The sequence below is a fragment of the Moschus berezovskii genome, chromosome 15 (genome assembly GCF_049115385.1).
Source record: "Moschus berezovskii isolate FMDL1 chromosome 15, NW_MosBer_1.0, whole genome shotgun sequence".
In the NCBI taxonomy this organism is placed as follows: domain Eukaryota; kingdom Metazoa; phylum Chordata; class Mammalia; order Artiodactyla; family Moschidae; genus Moschus; species Moschus berezovskii.
In genome coordinates, this window is record NC_142474.1 from 24,845,670 (window position 1) to 24,862,668 (window position 16,999).

Sequence of the window (16,999 nt, forward strand, 5' to 3'; positions counted from 1 at the left end):
TTCTGAGTCTGGTGTTTGGCTGGACTTTAATAAATCAGGTATTGAACTGACACTCATACAGCTGGATGGCTGAAAGTCCACACAAAAACAGTATAAAAGCATATGAAAAAGAGCTCAGTACACAAAACAATATGCCTTCCTGCACATTTATTAAGAGTTATGAAAATGATCAGACTCCCTAAGTTCTGAAAAGAAACTCAACTCAAAATTCTGTTCTTGGGGACTTTGCTGGTGGTGCAGTGGCTAAGACTTCACACTGTCAATGCAGGGGGCCTGGGTTTGATCCCTGGTCAGGAAACTAGATCCCACATGCCACAACTAAAGATCTGGCATGCCGCGATGAAGATCAAAGGTCCTGTGTGCCTCAACTAAGACCCGGCATGTCCAAATAATTAAAATACTGTTCTTAGCAGCATATTACTTAAGAGAAGGGGGATTACCTTATTAGAAGCTCTCTCACTTGGTTCTCTTAATTCTAGCTGTTTCAACCTTTGGTCTGTGGGATATTGCAAAAACAACCCAGTTTCCTAGAATAATCAACTCTCGCAATGTTGAGTTAAAATGTGAACATGAATGGACGTCAGCAAAATGTCTACAGCTTTCCATTCAGAAAAATCATAGCTGATCAAACGAGTCTGAGAAGTCAAGCCCCTCATTCACAAAATACCACACTGAATATCTATGCAGGGGTGAGTATTTAATTTTAGGGTCAAATCCTATTAGGTTTGTCTTTTGGTTCAGACTGTTTTTCCTTGAAAAAGACATGAAAATGACAGCATTCCAATCTGTATAGGGACCTTCAGGGTCATCCCTTCAGTACTGGGAAGAATTGCTGTCTGGAATTTGCCAAGGTGATGGGAACCATCCAAACTTGAATTGGTGTGAAATCTTATCTGTTGTCTTTTCCAGGAGACTTGGGTTCATAGTCTGTATCTGCTCATCACTTGAGCAAGAAGTGTCTAGCCTTTGTCTAGCCTTTCTACTTTTTTTCAAATAGATGCAGAAGTCAACAATACAATAGAAAACAGTGGTTGCCAGTGTGGAGAGGAGAAAAAGGAGTGACTGCTGATAGGTATCATCTTTCTCACTGGGGTGATGAAAAAGTTCTGAGATTAAACGGTGGAGATGGTTGCACAACTCTGAATATACTAAGAAAAAAAAACCACTAAATCGTACTTCTGTGGTATGTTAAAGTAGTGAAAGTGTTAGTTGCTTCAGTCAAGTCCGACCCCTTGTGATTCCATAGACTAGCCCATTAGGCTCCTCCGTCCATGGAATTCTTCAGGCCAAGAATACTAGAGTGGGTTGCCATTCCCTTCTCCGAGGGGTCTATGTGAATTATATGTTCATAAAGCTGTTACTTTTTAAAATTCAATATCAGCAGTACAGTACAATGAATCCACATGGATCCATCACTCAGACTCCCCAGTTTTCAGCTCATGCCCAGTATTGTTCTAATTACCTCTATCCACTTTCCCCTTGAATTATTTTGAACTTTCAAATTTTGTCTGTAAATATTTCAGTGTATATCTCTGAGAGATAAGGGCTTTTAAAAATGCAATCATAACATCATTCCATTTCTAAACATAAGAGGCATCAGAGTTGGGTTTCATAGATTTGCTCTCTGAAAACACGAACCTCAGCCTCAGCTGGACAGTGCTTGCCTCTTCCTTATAAGGTGCTCTATGACCCGAGGTCACCGACACAGAGGAGCTGGTAAAGCCAGAAGAAAGCAGGAGCAAACAAGTACACCTGAGCGGACTGTCCAGATTCATATTTAAAACCATCTGCTATTTTGCAGCAGCCTTTGCTTCACAAGTATCACCTGCAGTAGTACCATTTTAACGATTTGTCTCATCTGTAAAGACAAACAGGATCAACAGGATATGTACCTGTAAAAGATAAACAGCATCTGTTAGTCCAGGCTCTGCACTGACCGGCCCCTGCTTCTCATACCTTGCCTTCCATGTGACGCCTTTCCTAGATTATTCCCTCTTCTCCTATCTCTGTCCTCCTCTCCACCTTGAGCTTGTTGCTCAGTCATTTTGTGACGGTCTGTGTGATCGTTGTTCCTTCCCTCTTATTTGCTCTCATCTATAACATGGGCTGCCGTCTATAGGGTCACATAGAGTCAGACACGACTGAGCGACTGAACTGAACTGGACTGATAACATGTCGACCACTTGGCCAGGGAAGTTCCAACAAAGGTAACAATTTAGAATATAGATTGTCTCCCACCGGAAATCAGCTCTTTCCACCTATAAATCCTTCCTGGTGCTCAGACAGGACAACCAGCAGACAGGACAGTAAGTGCTATAATCACGGGATGGGAAGAGAGATAGCTCATTGGAGATGGAACCTGAGCCTGGCCGGAAGGATGGACACCAGTTTGTTTACATGGAATAAAAATGCCAACATGCCTAGCAAGCCATTTGCGCCCCTGTAGGTCCTCTCTGGATATTTCTTCTGAATTTAAGGAAAATGGAAAGAACCTGCCTGCAATGCAGGAGCCACAGGAAACTCAGGTTCGATTCCTGGATGGGGAAGATCCCCTGGAGAAGGAAATGGCAACCCTCTCCAGTATTCTTGCCTGGGACATCCCATGAACAGAAGAGCCTGGTGGGCTACAGCTCAAAGGGTGGCAAAGAATTGGACATGACTGAGCAACTAAACATGCACTCACACAAGGAAAGTGGAACAATTTAGCAAGTTGTACTGAATTGCATGATGAACTAGCATTGTGGCTTCAAGTTCAGATGGTGGGCGGGTGAGATTTAAGAGATAATATACTTGTATTGACAAATGCTCAGCATAGCCCTGCTGCAGAGACAGCACCCAAAGACCAGGGGGTGGGCAATGGGGGTTGGAGCAAGGGGAAGTGTGTGCCTGACCCGGAAAGATGTGGGAGGAGGTCTCCTGGGTACCGCTCCCCCATCCCCAGACTCGTTTTCTCTGGCTGTTGCAGGGCAAGTTTTAAGGGGCAAGAGGAAAGAAACACTGACCACTATCAGAAATTTGTCCTGGCGGCCTCTAATCAGAGAAATAAGTTTGGTCTGTCCAGTGGGAGTTGTTCCACGACGTTCAGGGAATGAGATTGCCATGCGTTCATACACTCAGCTTTTCAAAGTAGGAACTTCACCCTATAAAGGAGAAGACTATTTTTTTCCCCTTTTGCGGTTTCGCAGAGCAGATGTGTGACAGTCTCTACTCATAGACGTTAGGCACTGAGGAGTGAGGGTGGCCTCCATTTCTCATCTCCCCTCCTTCACCTCTTTTCTTCTCCTCCTTTCCAGAAAGTCTGCCTTCTGGGAGAACCATTCTGACAATTTCCTGTGCTGTCAGATAGCTCCGTAGAATTCAGTTTCTGAGAACCAGCCAGAGGCATGCAGTGACATTGCATAACCGCCTCTGAAGTCAGAGATATCAGCTGCTGGGCTCAGAGGAGCTGGTTCACATGAGCAACATGAAAGGAGCAGGCATCCTGGACGGAGCGCCCAAGGTGAGTGGCCGGGCGGTCTGCAGGGGCAGAAGATGGAGCTGTCTGTTGGGGTTAAGGACAGCGGCTGACTTGAGTGCTGAGTTTCTGATGAAGTAAAAAATGTAACAGTAACGTGTAAGCTCTAGAGGGGAAAGTTTCATGGGAGTTTAAGTGCAGAAAATATATGTGCTGTAAAGCTCCTTACCAGTCTGACTCAGAGATGGATGCAAATTATTTTCTAGCAAAACTCAGTGTACATGATTGATAACACAACCCATCTCTTTGTGCCCATTCACCTTCTAACACATTTCTGAGCAAGACACGGGTCTCTGCTCCGGCCCTGAGCCCTCAGCAGGCCTTCCTATGCTGTTTTCATGTTACCTTCTGTACTGATTATGCCTGAGCAGAGCTCAAGTCTGTGGCAGGGATCAAAAAGGTTTTGCTATTTAGAAAGTTGAAATGACTGCTTAAAAAACAACAACAAAAAAAAAAAAACTGCTCAGACACAAGGAAAGTGAAGGTCAGGGTTATTTTGCTACATCTTTTTAAAAATTTTAAGTAGAACAGGAAAAAGAAATGAAGCAATTATGAAATGGGAAGCTTGCTTATATGATTAAATATGTGATATTTATTATTACAATAATAATCATAGGTGTCATTAGTGAAAGTTACAGCTGAATAACCCATGACAGCCTCTCTTATGTATATTAGCTATCCTCGAGTTTTGTACTCAACTATTTTCTTTAAAAACATTTTAAAGCACTGGGAAAACAGAAACAAAAATGCAGTAAACTTGTGCATTATCCTTTACCTAGATTCACTGATTCCAGGCACTTTATCACATTCGTGATCTATTTATATTTATATATAAACCTATATATACTTAGACACAGGCTACATTCACATTTTCCAGAAATCCAAAAATATCCTTTCTAGCTTTTTTGGCTATTACTATGTCTTTGTGTGTGTGTGTTTTGTTTTTCTAACCCCAGACTCATTCCAGGATCACACATTTTGTTTGTTAGGTCTCTGTCAACCTTAATCTAGAACAATCCACTACTTTTTATTTCTTTTATAACATTGACATTTTCTATGAATATCCAGAAATATGAATATTTTCTATGAATATTTTTTTCTCTGATAAAAATATATTTTTTATGATTTAGACTTATTTTTATTTATGGGCCGCTAAATCTGTCCTGTTTCTACAGCACTTTGCAGCATGTGATTAACATATATATATATATATTCATGTAACATATATTTGATAGTCTCAGCATCCCCATGAAATTCTATTATCGATATTATACAGATAGTAACAGCTGACCCTTACTGACTGTCCATCTGCCAGGCTGGCACTGAGTTTTCTGCTGGCTTTTTCTTATTATATCCTCTCGCCATCTCCATGAGGTGATGAGGAAAGTAGACCAGATGAGGACAGATGACCTTGGAACGACTTGACAAAGTCATTTCCTAGTAAGCAGAATGCCAGGAACCAACCAGGCAGACTGACCCAAGCCCCAGCTCTTAACCACCTCACTATATCCTGATCCTTAGGCAAGTGGTCTACACTCTTTTCATAAAGAGCCAGATAGTGTTTTATGCTCTGTGGGCCACCTCTGATCTCCAGTGCATATTCTTGTTTGTTTTTACAACCCTTTAAAAATATGAAATCATTCTGAACTCTTGCACTGGTCATGTGGATTTGGTCCAAAGGCCAAAGACTTGGTGACCCAAGTCTTAGATGAATGATATGTGAACTTGTTCAAATGCCCCCACCCGGTAAGGGCAGTCCCAGGGCAAGAACCCAAGTCTTCCACTCCCAGTCCTAAGGCAGCCTCACCTCACAGTTTCCCCAGCATTCCTACAAAACCACCAATACACAAATAATATACTTTTAAAAATGACTTTACAAGAGTGGGGGGAGTAACTGAATATCTGTGGGGCTTCTTGTCTTTCACAGTGAAAATTATGTATTAAAATGCCGTCTGTTTTAGCACTGTTGATCTACCTCAGTATTTTTAATGCCTACACTGTTGTTTAGGAGCTTCTGATTAGATGGTAACACAGTACTTAAAGGGGTCATGCCATGGGAGTGGTCCCCCGCATCAGGGCATCTGACTTTAAAGCAACCCTGCTTTTCATTCGGGTCACCCCAACACCTCTCATGCCCCAATGTCTGCCTGTGCACGTCGGGAGGCGAGCAGAGCCTGCCCTCTCAGGCTGTCCCGCAGTGTTGCTGCTTAACAGCCAACCTGGACTTCCTCGTCAGTAAAATTTCACCTGTGTGCACAGCAGACTCTGTGTAACTGTCTGACTTTTATTAAGTTTCCCCAAACTGTCTTATTAAATGAAGAGAAAAACTGAAAAATAAACGTGATAAAATTAGAGCTAGCAAACACTGACCTCAAACAGTGTGACTGCAACAAAAATAGAGACCATGATGCGTTGCCAACCTGGTAAATCCAGCCTCTTAGTGGACTGTAGCTGACTGGCTCCATGTTCAACTCATTCAAGAAAAGCTAGAAAATTAGGTCTAAAAGACAAGATGAATAAGTGGTTTTATTAAATGTAATGCAAATTGTGTTTACTTCTGAGTACGTGTGTGTGTGCGTGCATGCACATGTCCACACACTTAGAAGTGAATACTGAAAATAGCATCTTTGCCTCCCTGGAGTGAATGTCCAGAAATCGAAAGAGGAATCCTGGGTCAAATAAGCATGGTGGTTATTTTCCATCATTTTCTGAGAATCTCGACTATTTGAAAACCTACTTTCTGTAGTATTTTCTCTACAGTCTAGACGTCCTCTCTTATGAGTAGAGCTATAGGCTGTTTGCTCACTTGGTTTTCTGAAGGGAATTTTAAGACAAGTGTCTTCATTGTGTTACTGAAAGGTGGATGGTCCAGAGAACTGATTGAAATCATATTTATGTTTTAAGAGCTTTTAAATGTCCTGAAATGTTCTCAGCATTTCAGATTTCAGCTTCAGTGGAAAAGCAAATGGTCCTGCTCCATTGCACCTCTGAGTAAAATGGTTCCAGATTCAGTCAAGGAGGAAGATTTTGAATTGTTTTTCAAAAAAAAAACCACCAACATTTCCGGGGTTGGTTTAGACCCTGATAGGCTAGGGTGGTGTCAGAGTGTCCAGCAGTCGCTGAGACTCTCCTGCTCTGGTGCTTCTCGGCAAGAATGCTCACTGAGGCTCTGTGAGTGGGGAGCAGTTGCAGGCTCTCCTTGTACCTTTAGAAGCTCTGAAGTCATAGCGATCCACTCCCACCAGCTCCCCCGCTGGAGATGAATTCCTCCCTCAGCGAATTCCTTCCCCTTCTCCCCTGCTGTTCCTGGCCGGGCGTGCTCCTCTCTTCCTGTGTCTGGACCACTGGGTACTCCTCTCAAGCATCTTGCCAGCCAGAGGCCTCTCTGCACCACCCTATCTAAACCGCTTCCCTTTACACACCCACTGCATCATCTCACCATCCATCTCAGCCTCTCTTATCCAGATGAGAGATTGATTGTGTCCCGCTCTGGAAAGTCAACTCCATCAAGGATAGATCTGGGCTTTCTCATTCAGCGCTGCAACTTTATATATTTATTTATAGCTGTGCTGGATCTTCTTTGCTGCACAAGGGCTTTCTCTAGTTGCAGAGAGTGGCGGGGGTACTCTCTAGTTGTGGAGTGCAGGTTTCTCATTATGGTGCCTTCTCTTCTTGCAGAGCATGGGCTCTAGATGCACGGGCTGCAGTAGCTGTGGCTCCCAGGCTCTAGGCTCAATAGTTGTGGCACACAGGCTATGCTGTCCATGGCATGTGGGATCTTCCCGATCAGGGGCAGAACCTGTGTTTCCTGCATTGGCAGGTGGATTCTTTACCACTGAGCCACCAGGGAGACCCTCAGTGGTGCATCTTTAGTGCCTACACATAGTAGGTATTCAAGAAACACCTAGGTGTATGTATGTGTGTGAATGAATGGGAGGTTAACAGGCGTGCAGAGCCCTTACAACACAGCCTTGAGGACAGGAATGGTACTTCCTGCTTATCAGATGTCTGAGAACAGAGGTCATCCCTGACTCTCAGCTCTCCTAACCCCTTCCTGGCCCCAACCTGACCTACCTCTCAACCTGGACACTTGAGATCACCCGCTCCTTCTCCCGTGATCAGATGTTGCCTTAGCTCTGAGCCTTTGCAACCGAAGTCATAGACATAAGCACCGGTGGCCTCCCTCTGACCTTATCCAGCAGCGTGACCCCTTCACCTGCCTCCCAAGGCAGGACAAGCCGACACAGCACCCAGTGGAAAACACAGCTCATGGTTCACTGTCATCCTTTCACCCAACACATGGTTATCAAGCTCTGGGGATCAGGGTGATCAACAAAGAGCCAACATTCCTGTGGGGTCAGAAGGTCAGTAAGTCAGTAAAGGGACACAATGATTTCAGATGCTGCTAACTGCCCTAAAGAAAACAAAACAGGGTGACCGGACAGAGGTGATAGACAGAAAGGGCTTTTCTGGAAACTGGAATGATGGGGAAAGTATTCCAGGCAGAGGGAACAGCAAATGCAAGGGCAGGAATTAACTCAGCAGAGCAGAGTGCCGGTGAAAAGGCCAGTGATGTTAGAGAAGAGTCAAAAGGGGAGAAAGTGTCAGAAGCAACATTTGAGGGGTCAGCAGTGTCCCGTGCACACTGGGTCTCGTCGACACTGTAAGAACTTGGACTAAGAACTTGGACTGCAGCGGAAACCAGTGGCCTGTTTAAAGCAGAAGGTGACACGAGCTGTCTTACCTTTTAAAAGATCACTCAGGCTTCTGGGTGCCCACGGACAGTCAGTAGGAGAGAGCAGAAACAGGAGGTGAGTCAGGAGACCAAGCAGGGCTTCCTTTTCCATCTCGGATGGTACCCTGCTGTTCTTAGTGCACACAGAGAAGCATCATTCGCTCTGTCTTTTGAAAAAAATAAGACATTTGGTGTTCGAAAGTGTCAGGAAATGTGAACAGAATGAAGAGTAAATAAAGGTATAAATAGCTTTTAATGAACTGCATGTGCTAAACAGTTTTCTTTTTTAAGGAACTGATTTTTTTTTAATTTTTTAATTGGAGGATAATTGTTTTACCATAGAACAATGTGAATCAGCCTTAAGGAGACATATATCCCATATATTCCCTTCCTCTTGAACCTCCCTCCCACCCCCACCACCCCCGATTTTTTTTTTTTTTTTGGCCACACAGAGTGGCCTGAGAGAGAAGTACCCAGAATAGGGATTGAACCCTTGCCCCCCTGTAGTGGAAGCTCAGAATCTTAACCACTGGACCACCAGAAAAGTCCCAAGAAACTGATGTTTATTTTTCACCAACTTTATTTCCATTTTCTGTTGAAAATCCTTTCCTTCATTCCACAAATATTAAGCCATATGTTGCTCTAATGCCACAGAGAAAAAAGGTTTAGTCCCCTTTCTCAATACTTATTAAATCATCATTAGCATTAAAAATCCAGTACAGAATATTATTCTTTCCCCTGTTTGATAACCTTTAATTCCCTTAACAGGGTATTTACTAAAGAGCTCACTTTGCTGGGGCGGGGGGGTGGGGGTGGGTAGGCGGGGGGTGGCAATGGAGCCGGGGAGGAAGCAAAACAAAACACCATCGAGCTTACCCCTAAAGTTAAAAACATCTGCTAGGAGACTTTTCAAAGGAAAGTGGCCTGCATGATAATGGAATGGGGAAGCGGCTGTAGAAACATGTGTGGTCATCTTGGAACCGTGATGACTCAGGGAGGAAATGACAAGAGGGGAAATAACTTCAAAGGAGGAAGGTGGGAGGCTAGTCACAACAAAAAAAAATGCCCCTACGAGTGATACTCGAAGACTTCAACATGAGTTGCAAAAAGGGGAAGTCATCTGTTAGGAACCATTTCCAAATGCAGTGCTCATGAGCCATGTGTTTAGCAGAATGGGCGAGGGCTCTTGTGTGCCCACGGCCAGGAGAGAGTTAGGACCTAGAGGGCAGCATGTGCGCCTGCGCGGGAGAGGGCGGCTCCTCCCAGGGAGGCTTTGCCTTGTCTTAAGGTGCATCAAGGAAGTGTTAATCCTGGGCGAGTCCAGGCGACCCATCTGCCTATTCAGAGTGGTTTGCCATGAGTTTATAAATTAGTGAACTGGTTGTTTTTTTCTTTAAACCATTGCTTCTCAAGTCTTCTCTGGTGGTCCAGTGGTTAAGACTCTGGACTGCCAGGGCAGGAGTCATGGATTTGATTCCTGGTCAGGGAACTAACCTTTGCTTCACAAGGGCAACAGCAGTTTTGTTTGTCACACATTTGTTACAGCAGCCTATCATTTGGGGGTTGGAGTTGGGGAGAACTGGTGTAAGAAAGCAGTAGGATGCTTCTCTGTTGGAGATATTTGACATCTGGTTAACAAAAGCTGAAAGGTGCTTGGTGGTCCAGTGGCTAAGACTCCAAGCTCCCAGGGCAGCAGACCCTGGTTCAGTCCTTGGTCAGGGAACTAGATTCTGCACACCACAACTAAGACCTGTTGTAGCCAGATAAAGAAAGAAAGAAAGAAATATTTTAAAAGAGAATGTTCACTTGGGTTGAGAATTTAAACTCACAGGTTCAAAGAGCATGAGAATCAATTACTAACAGCGAAAACATCAAGTGGCTTCTATACTTTGGGAAACACCAAAATGAAGGGATCAAGAAATCAACAGAGACAGGTGCAGAGCACATTGTCTATAACCTTCCTTGTGGTGTCTCCTGTAAGGCTAGCAATTGGTTTGTCTGTGGCTCATTACTGACAACAAAATGAATAAACCTGGTAACCCGGAAAAAATTCCTGCTAACAGAATGGGAGAAGAACTTAAAGCACAGGTGTCTTGTTGTTTTCCTAACAATCCTAAAAATGACCCTAGGCAATGGAGAATTCCGTGAACAAGTATGAACCTTCACTTATTTCTCTGCAATCTATTAAATAACTTGGGCCAGTTTTGAATTCTTCCTGATCAATCAAATGGAAAAACCACAACCTGCAGGGACTTTGACCTCGGTCACACAAGATTATTTTAGGTGTGGTCCATAGATGGAACATTTGCTAATGTTAGCTATGTATTCTAATGTGCATTGGGAAAAAACTAAAGGCTGGCTTATCAAATCTTTAATTTCATAGGTCATATTGCTTTGGGAGAGTGTTTTTTTTTTTAATTGGCTTAATTTAATATTGTTCTTTAAGTTAGAAAGTATACAAACAGCACACAGATATGATAAGAAGCATGCAGTTAATAGTCACCCCTCCTGGTGTCTCAGACGGTAAAGCGTCTACCTGTAATGTGGGACACCAGGGTTCGATCCCTGGGTCGGGAAGGTTCCCCTGGAGAAGAAAATGGCAACCCACACAAGTACCCCTGCCTGGAAAATCCCATGGATGGAGGAGCCCGGTAGGCTACAGTCCATGGGGTTGCAAAGAGTTGGACAAAACTGAGTAACTTCACTTTCCTTTTTTCCTTTCCTATGCAGTTAATAGAACACGAAGTTTAAGAAGCACAGTCTTAGACAAAGCTTTCCCCTAATAGGGGTGGTGTAATTGCTTCAGACTGCTCAAAGGCCATGAAACACCTTTTCTGGTCTCCATGGCATTCCTTCCCTTTACCTTTGAAAGCTGGAAAAAAGGAAGGAAGGAAAAGATGAGATAGGAAAAGATCCCACCTGTCACTTTCTTTAATTCCTCTGATGACTTTCACGAAATAGGAGATAAGAAGAAGAGAAGAAACTGTGCAAAATGCAGGAGGTGTGGGTTAGAGCTGGATGGGAACCCTACACTTTCAGATGAGGGTCCTGTCCTGAGATCCAGGAAATTCTCAGCTGCTTGCCCTCCTCCCTCCACAAGTTTCTCACAAGAGAAGGCTGAATCCCAACCACTTACCTTGGCCCACCTTTGCTCTCAACAACTCTTTTCCCCAAACCAAGTATCTTAAACAAAAATTCAGGGACTTGTCTAGCAAGGAATGAACTTGGAGGTGGGGAGGGGCTTTGGGGAATGGATGATCAAATATGCTGTGTCTCTAGGGCACTACAGGCTACAAAAACAGTTTGGTACAATACCAACCTGTCTTGGGCCACATCCAAAAAGATCAATTACTTAGAAGATCTGGGAGATCTTCATTGTTGCATCATTTCAACCCTGAGCTTAGATTAAGGAAACTTGTTCACCTTGCTCCCCCAATACACATCAGACATACAGTTGGTGCTTAATAAGTGTCAAATCAGTGAAGCAGGGAAAGCATATTTTAGCAAAGTTCCCATGAATAGGAGAAGTATATTCAAACATTTGGGTCTGGTGAAGACCCAAATCTATTGGATAACCACACTATTCAGGCATCAGGGAAGAAAACACCTCATTTCCACTCAGTGGCTTTGGAATTTTTTTCTGGCCACTGTCTCTTCCTCAAACTCTTATTAGTCGACAATGCCTTCTGCGGCTACGGAAGTCCCCATGTGAGAGACTTTTACATCTTCCTGAACCATCAGGAAGAATTCAAAGCTGAAAAGATCAGAGTTCAACGTTATGATGGAGAAATCAGTTAAGGTTTGTGCCTGTTCACATAGTCAGGATTGTTTTTAGAGATGTTGAGAAAACAAGGAAACTTTCTTTTATTTGTTTCTCTCTCTTTTTTCTTTTAATATTTTTGATACATTCTTACCATGCTCTTTCTTTTTTTATTTGGTTGCACTGGGTCTTCATTGCTGCTCTCCGGCTTTCTCCAGTTGAGGCGAGTGGGGGTTATTCTTTGTTGCTGTTCACAGGTTTCTCATTGTGATGCCTTCTCTTGTTGCAGAACATGGGCTCTAGGGCAAGTGGGCTTCTGTAGTTGCGGCTCTCGGGCCCTAGAGCATGGGCTCAGTAGTTGTGGCTCACAGGCTTAGTTGCTCTCTGACATGTAGGATCTTCCTAGACCAAGGAATAAACCTGTGTCCCCTGCATTGGCAGGTGGAGTCTTTACCACTGAGTCACCAGGAAAGTCCTGTTTCTCTTAATCTGGAAAAGGGTATTTCAATATCTCAGTTAAATAACTTCAGATGACTTTCTCTGCATTCTGGAGCCTTTCCATACAGTACTTTTCAACTTTTTCCTCAAAGTGGAGTGGAAGCCAGTTATTTTCCTAGTCCATCCAAGCAAATTAATATTAAGCACAAGAAAGACAGCAGTTTTCCCTCAGCATCTCTCATTTAACTACTTTGCAAAGTTAAAAAAAAAAAAAAAACAAGAGAAACTACTCTTCTTTATACTGTGGGGATGAGGCAAGAAATTACTTAGCTCTCACTTCATTAAAAAAAAAGTCTAAAAGTTTCTGAAAATGAAATGCAGATCATTGCAGCCACAGTGTTTCAAGTTCTGCAGCACCCATGTTTAGGCATGACACATTCAAAGGAAATAATTTAATAGAGTTGCCAATCTCCAGGCAAGTTCTGGTTGCAAAATGTACCATCTTGCTACGTTAAGTGACTCTCAGTTCCCTGTAACTTGTGGAATTCTACTTTTCAATGTAATTGTGGCTACAGAGAGCTACTGAAATTCATGAAAGGAAAGAAAAGTTAAGATAACTTAAAGAAGAGAAAGAAGAGGAGGCCCGATGGCCTCATAATACAACTCCACGCACAGGGAAAGTAACAAATGGTTAAACACCTTCCCCTATATTAGATGCATGAAGTGCACAGCTGCAGTGTCCTGTGGCTGCTCATCCTTCATTTCTGGTCTTGGGAACAGTCCCCTCAAAGGAAGCCTCCCATCTGGTCCAGGTGTTTGTGCCCAGGACATGTCATTCTGCAGTTGACCACAGGGGAGGGGGCGTGATGGGGACGAAGGCAGCCCACTTCCCCCGTTTGTCTAGAAACTCATTCCATGCCTCTCTCACTTGCCTGGGCCAGCCCAGAAAAACCTTAAAGCTTCTTCCAGACTAACCGTCTGTGATTTTTTTTTCAAATTTTATTTGTTTATTTATGGCTGTGCTGGGTCTTCTTTGCTGCCCGCGAGCTTTCTCTAGTTGTGGCGAGCACAGCTGCTTTCTAGTTGTGGTGTGCGGGTTTCTCATTGCAGTGGCTTCTCTCGTTGCAGAGCATGGACTCTAGGGCACATAGGCTTCAGTAGTTGTGGCCCACGGGCTTAGTTGCCCTGTAGAATGTGGAATCTTCCTGGACCAAGGTTGGAACCTGTGTTCCCTGCATTGGCAGGTGGATTCTTCACCAACGGACCACCAGGAAGTCCCAACTTCTGTGATTCTTAACACACCTGCAGTTAGACCCTGTTGCATTTATTTTTAATATTATTTATTGATTTTTTTGGCCACATCCGGTCTCAGTTGCAGCATGCAAGAGCTTTCATTGTGGCACACAGAGTCCTCTCTAGCTCTGGCACACCAGCTTAGATGCCCAGTGACATGTGGGATCTTAATCCCCAACCAGGGATCGAACCCATATCTCCTGCATTGGAAGGCAGATTCTTAACCAGTGGACCAGCAGGGAAGTCCCTGACCCTGTTGCATCTAAGTGGTAGGTCTTTGTTGCCTTCCCTGGGGATCTTCGTGCTGTAGTCCTACTCTCAAGGAGCTGGGGAGAAAAAAACACTGACAAAATCAGCTACTTCTTGACAATGGTCCAAACACTTCTCAGCATCTTTCATGCTGTAAATGGTCCTTTGAATGGATGGACAATGAGAGTGCCATTGATGGTGTGAGTTATCCCGGAAGTTCATGAAGGGTCTCCCCAGGTGCAAGATGCTTTTATGTGACAAAATGCTTTGGGCTGAGATGAAGACTGGCTTGGTCAAGGTCCCCATCTAGCAAGTCTGGAAGTAGAACAATGATCATGACAAGTAGGAGCGCAAGTTCACCAACACAGAAGCCATTTTCTTCCAACAGAACAGAACCCTCTTTATACTAGATTCTTGAATTGAAAAATCAAAACATGCACGTGTGATTTTAAAAACTGAAAATGTACCAGTAAACATGGGCTGAAAGCATGCTTTCCTTTAATCCCAGATCTCTAGGGTTTCCTGGCTTCCGGTTCCCCAAGCTAGAGGGGGAGCCCCAATGACTTAGGTCTTCTTCCAGAAAGATGTCGTCCATCTGCACAGTTTCTCATCTTTCATTTAAAAATATTAGCATTCAGGGATTCTCTGGTGGTTAAGTGGTTAGAACTCTGAACTTTTGCTGCCCAGGTCCAAGTTCAACCCTTGGTCGGGGAGCTAAGATCCACAAGCTGCATGACATAGTCAAATAATAATACTCTGTTTTTGAAACTGTTCCACTTCAGCTCATATAAACTCTACCTCTTTCTTTTTAGTGACTGTATAGTATTCCATTATACAAATGCGTCATTATTTGTCAGTAATTACATTGAAATCATTGTCTGAATTCTTAATGCAGTATCTAATTCTGATGCTCTAACCATGCAACTTATCCAACTGTGTTAAAATGTTTTTTTTATCAGCTTGCCATCCCTCTCTCTTGAGGCACCCTTGGTCATTTCCTCATCCAGAGAAATGCGCATGACATCGTGTGATGGACAGTAACCACTGTGACTTGTAGGCTAAAAGGGAAGACCCCAGGGTCAGATTTGACCACCAAGTGAGATAATCAATACTATTGCTTATCCCAGTGCCTGGAACCGAGTTGAAAGCTATGAGCAATCCTTATTAATGAGGTATTGGCTAAATTAGTAAACAACAGCATGAACATGACTCAGTATACCTCCGGAAGATTAGAGAGAAATTTTTTTCTCTTTGATTAATTACAGGAACTCAATGTTAGCTGACACACAGTGTGTAAGAATTCTGCATTGTTATATGGACTTTGCAAAGTGGGGAGCCTCCCCAGAGAGTCTTTGCGGTGACTCCTTGAAAGCCTGTCTGCCCCTCCCTCGTCTCTCCTCACGTTACCTTGCAGAATGTTGTCACTCATCAGCATCTCCCATGAAAAGATGTCATGTGGATACTGTGCTTCTCCCTCAGGGTTGTCATTCTTCCTCTGTCTTTCTTCCCTTTTTGGAGAATGTGGGTGGGAAAGGAAAAATGGAGGTGGTAAGGGGATTTTTATTATGCTTTTGGAAACTTTTCTTTCTCTCTCTCCTTTTTTTTTAAAAAAAAATTATGCTTTAAAATATGATGAAAAATAAACAGTCACAAGCCAACAGATAGCACCATTCTCTCTGCTTTGATCATTCTAAGCCTATCTATGTATTTACATGATTTGAAATACTTCCAAGTACATTGAAGGGGAGACCTTTGTCTTTAAAGATGATCAAAGAGCTTTCTTCATTCTGCATTTACTCCTGATGTTCTGAGTCTGGACTCAGCAGCCTCATAAAGATGGATGAAAGAACACTGCATGGATCTCAAAGAAGTTCCTACATCCAGGGAAAACCTTCGTGAACCTCAGGGGTTCACATTTCCCATACACCACAGGATTTGAAATATTTACGGTATATGTGGTTTTAAAAATTGTGACTTCTGTATAACTGTTCTCTCTTATGGACCTCAGAAGGGAAGTATGAACCATTCCATCACCTTCCCCTAAAACTAACTAAGAATTCTTGGAAGTAAGTCATGGAATCTGTGAGAAGGAAGCTAACATGCTAAACATGGACACTTTTCAAAGAAGGATTTTAGTAGAAGAAAAACACTCATCTTGTTAATGGGGTTCCATGACATTGTACAGAGCAGGGACCCAGCAACCACTTGCTACTCGGAGTTCCTTGCACATTTATGATCTCTATCTTTCCTTGTTTGTGGCATTTATTTATTTACTACTTCCTGCTGTGTGCTGATGCCCATGGTATAATTACCTTCCCAAGGAAAAGATCATTTTCTGGCTACTTTAATGGAAACATCCCAGGGTCCTTACTCTCCTATCCCCTGCCACTAACTCTGTAATTTCAGCTGTACAAGAGTCTGGGAGTGGGGGAAGACTTGTGAAGGATAAAGCGAGGAGGGAGAAGGATTGGGCTGTGATGCTTCTGATTGGACCCTTGTGGAGGGAGAGAGGGGAGCCAGCAGGGGAGGATAGAGAGAGCCTCAGACTGTGAGCAATTGGCACAGTCATGGATAATATAATGAGATGGGTGGGAGGCTTCAGAACAGAATGTCCATTAGAGGAGTCCTGCATTGGGCATAAATGCTCCAGTGACCCCTAGTTTTAATGCCCAGTTTGCAAAGGAAACCAGGGTGAGGTGAGGCCTCTAAGACCCCAGCAGTGGGCTGGACTCAGCAGTAGAGTACTTCATTTGACCACGTATTAATAGTTATCTTTTGAAATCTATCTGAGCATGCCAAAGTCCCCACCACTCTCAAATGTATGACACTTGGCCTTCCTCCCTGACATACCCATACTTCTTGCCTGGTTCTTACGATCATTTGAGTTTGCCTCTCCTGCCTATGGCTTCCCAGGTGGCTCAGTGGTAAAGAATCTGCCTGCCAATGCAGGAGATGCAAGAGACCCAGGTTTGATCCCTGGGTTGGGAAGAGCCCCTGGAGTAGGAAATGG

At 43.6% G+C, this 16,999-nt stretch overlaps 1 protein-coding gene across 2 annotated transcripts in view; it reads left to right on the forward strand.

The window, feature by feature from the left end:
• Nucleotides 1-292: 292 nt before the first annotated feature.
• CASS4 (Cas scaffold protein family member 4) overlaps nt 293-16,999 on the forward strand; it is a 40,477-nt gene continuing 23,770 nt past the window's right edge. The window contains exons 1-3 of one of the 2 annotated variants that reach the window (XM_088843894.1): nt 293-689; nt 998-1,072; nt 3,294-3,499. In XM_088843894.1, the coding sequence (XP_088700020.1) occupies nt 3,455-3,499 (45 nt within the window). In that variant the 5' untranslated portion in view covers nt 293-689; nt 998-1,072; nt 3,294-3,454. Of the gene's footprint in view, nt 690-983; nt 1,073-3,293; nt 3,500-16,999 lie in introns of those variants that run through there. The other variant, XM_055434422.2, reaches the window with a different exon arrangement.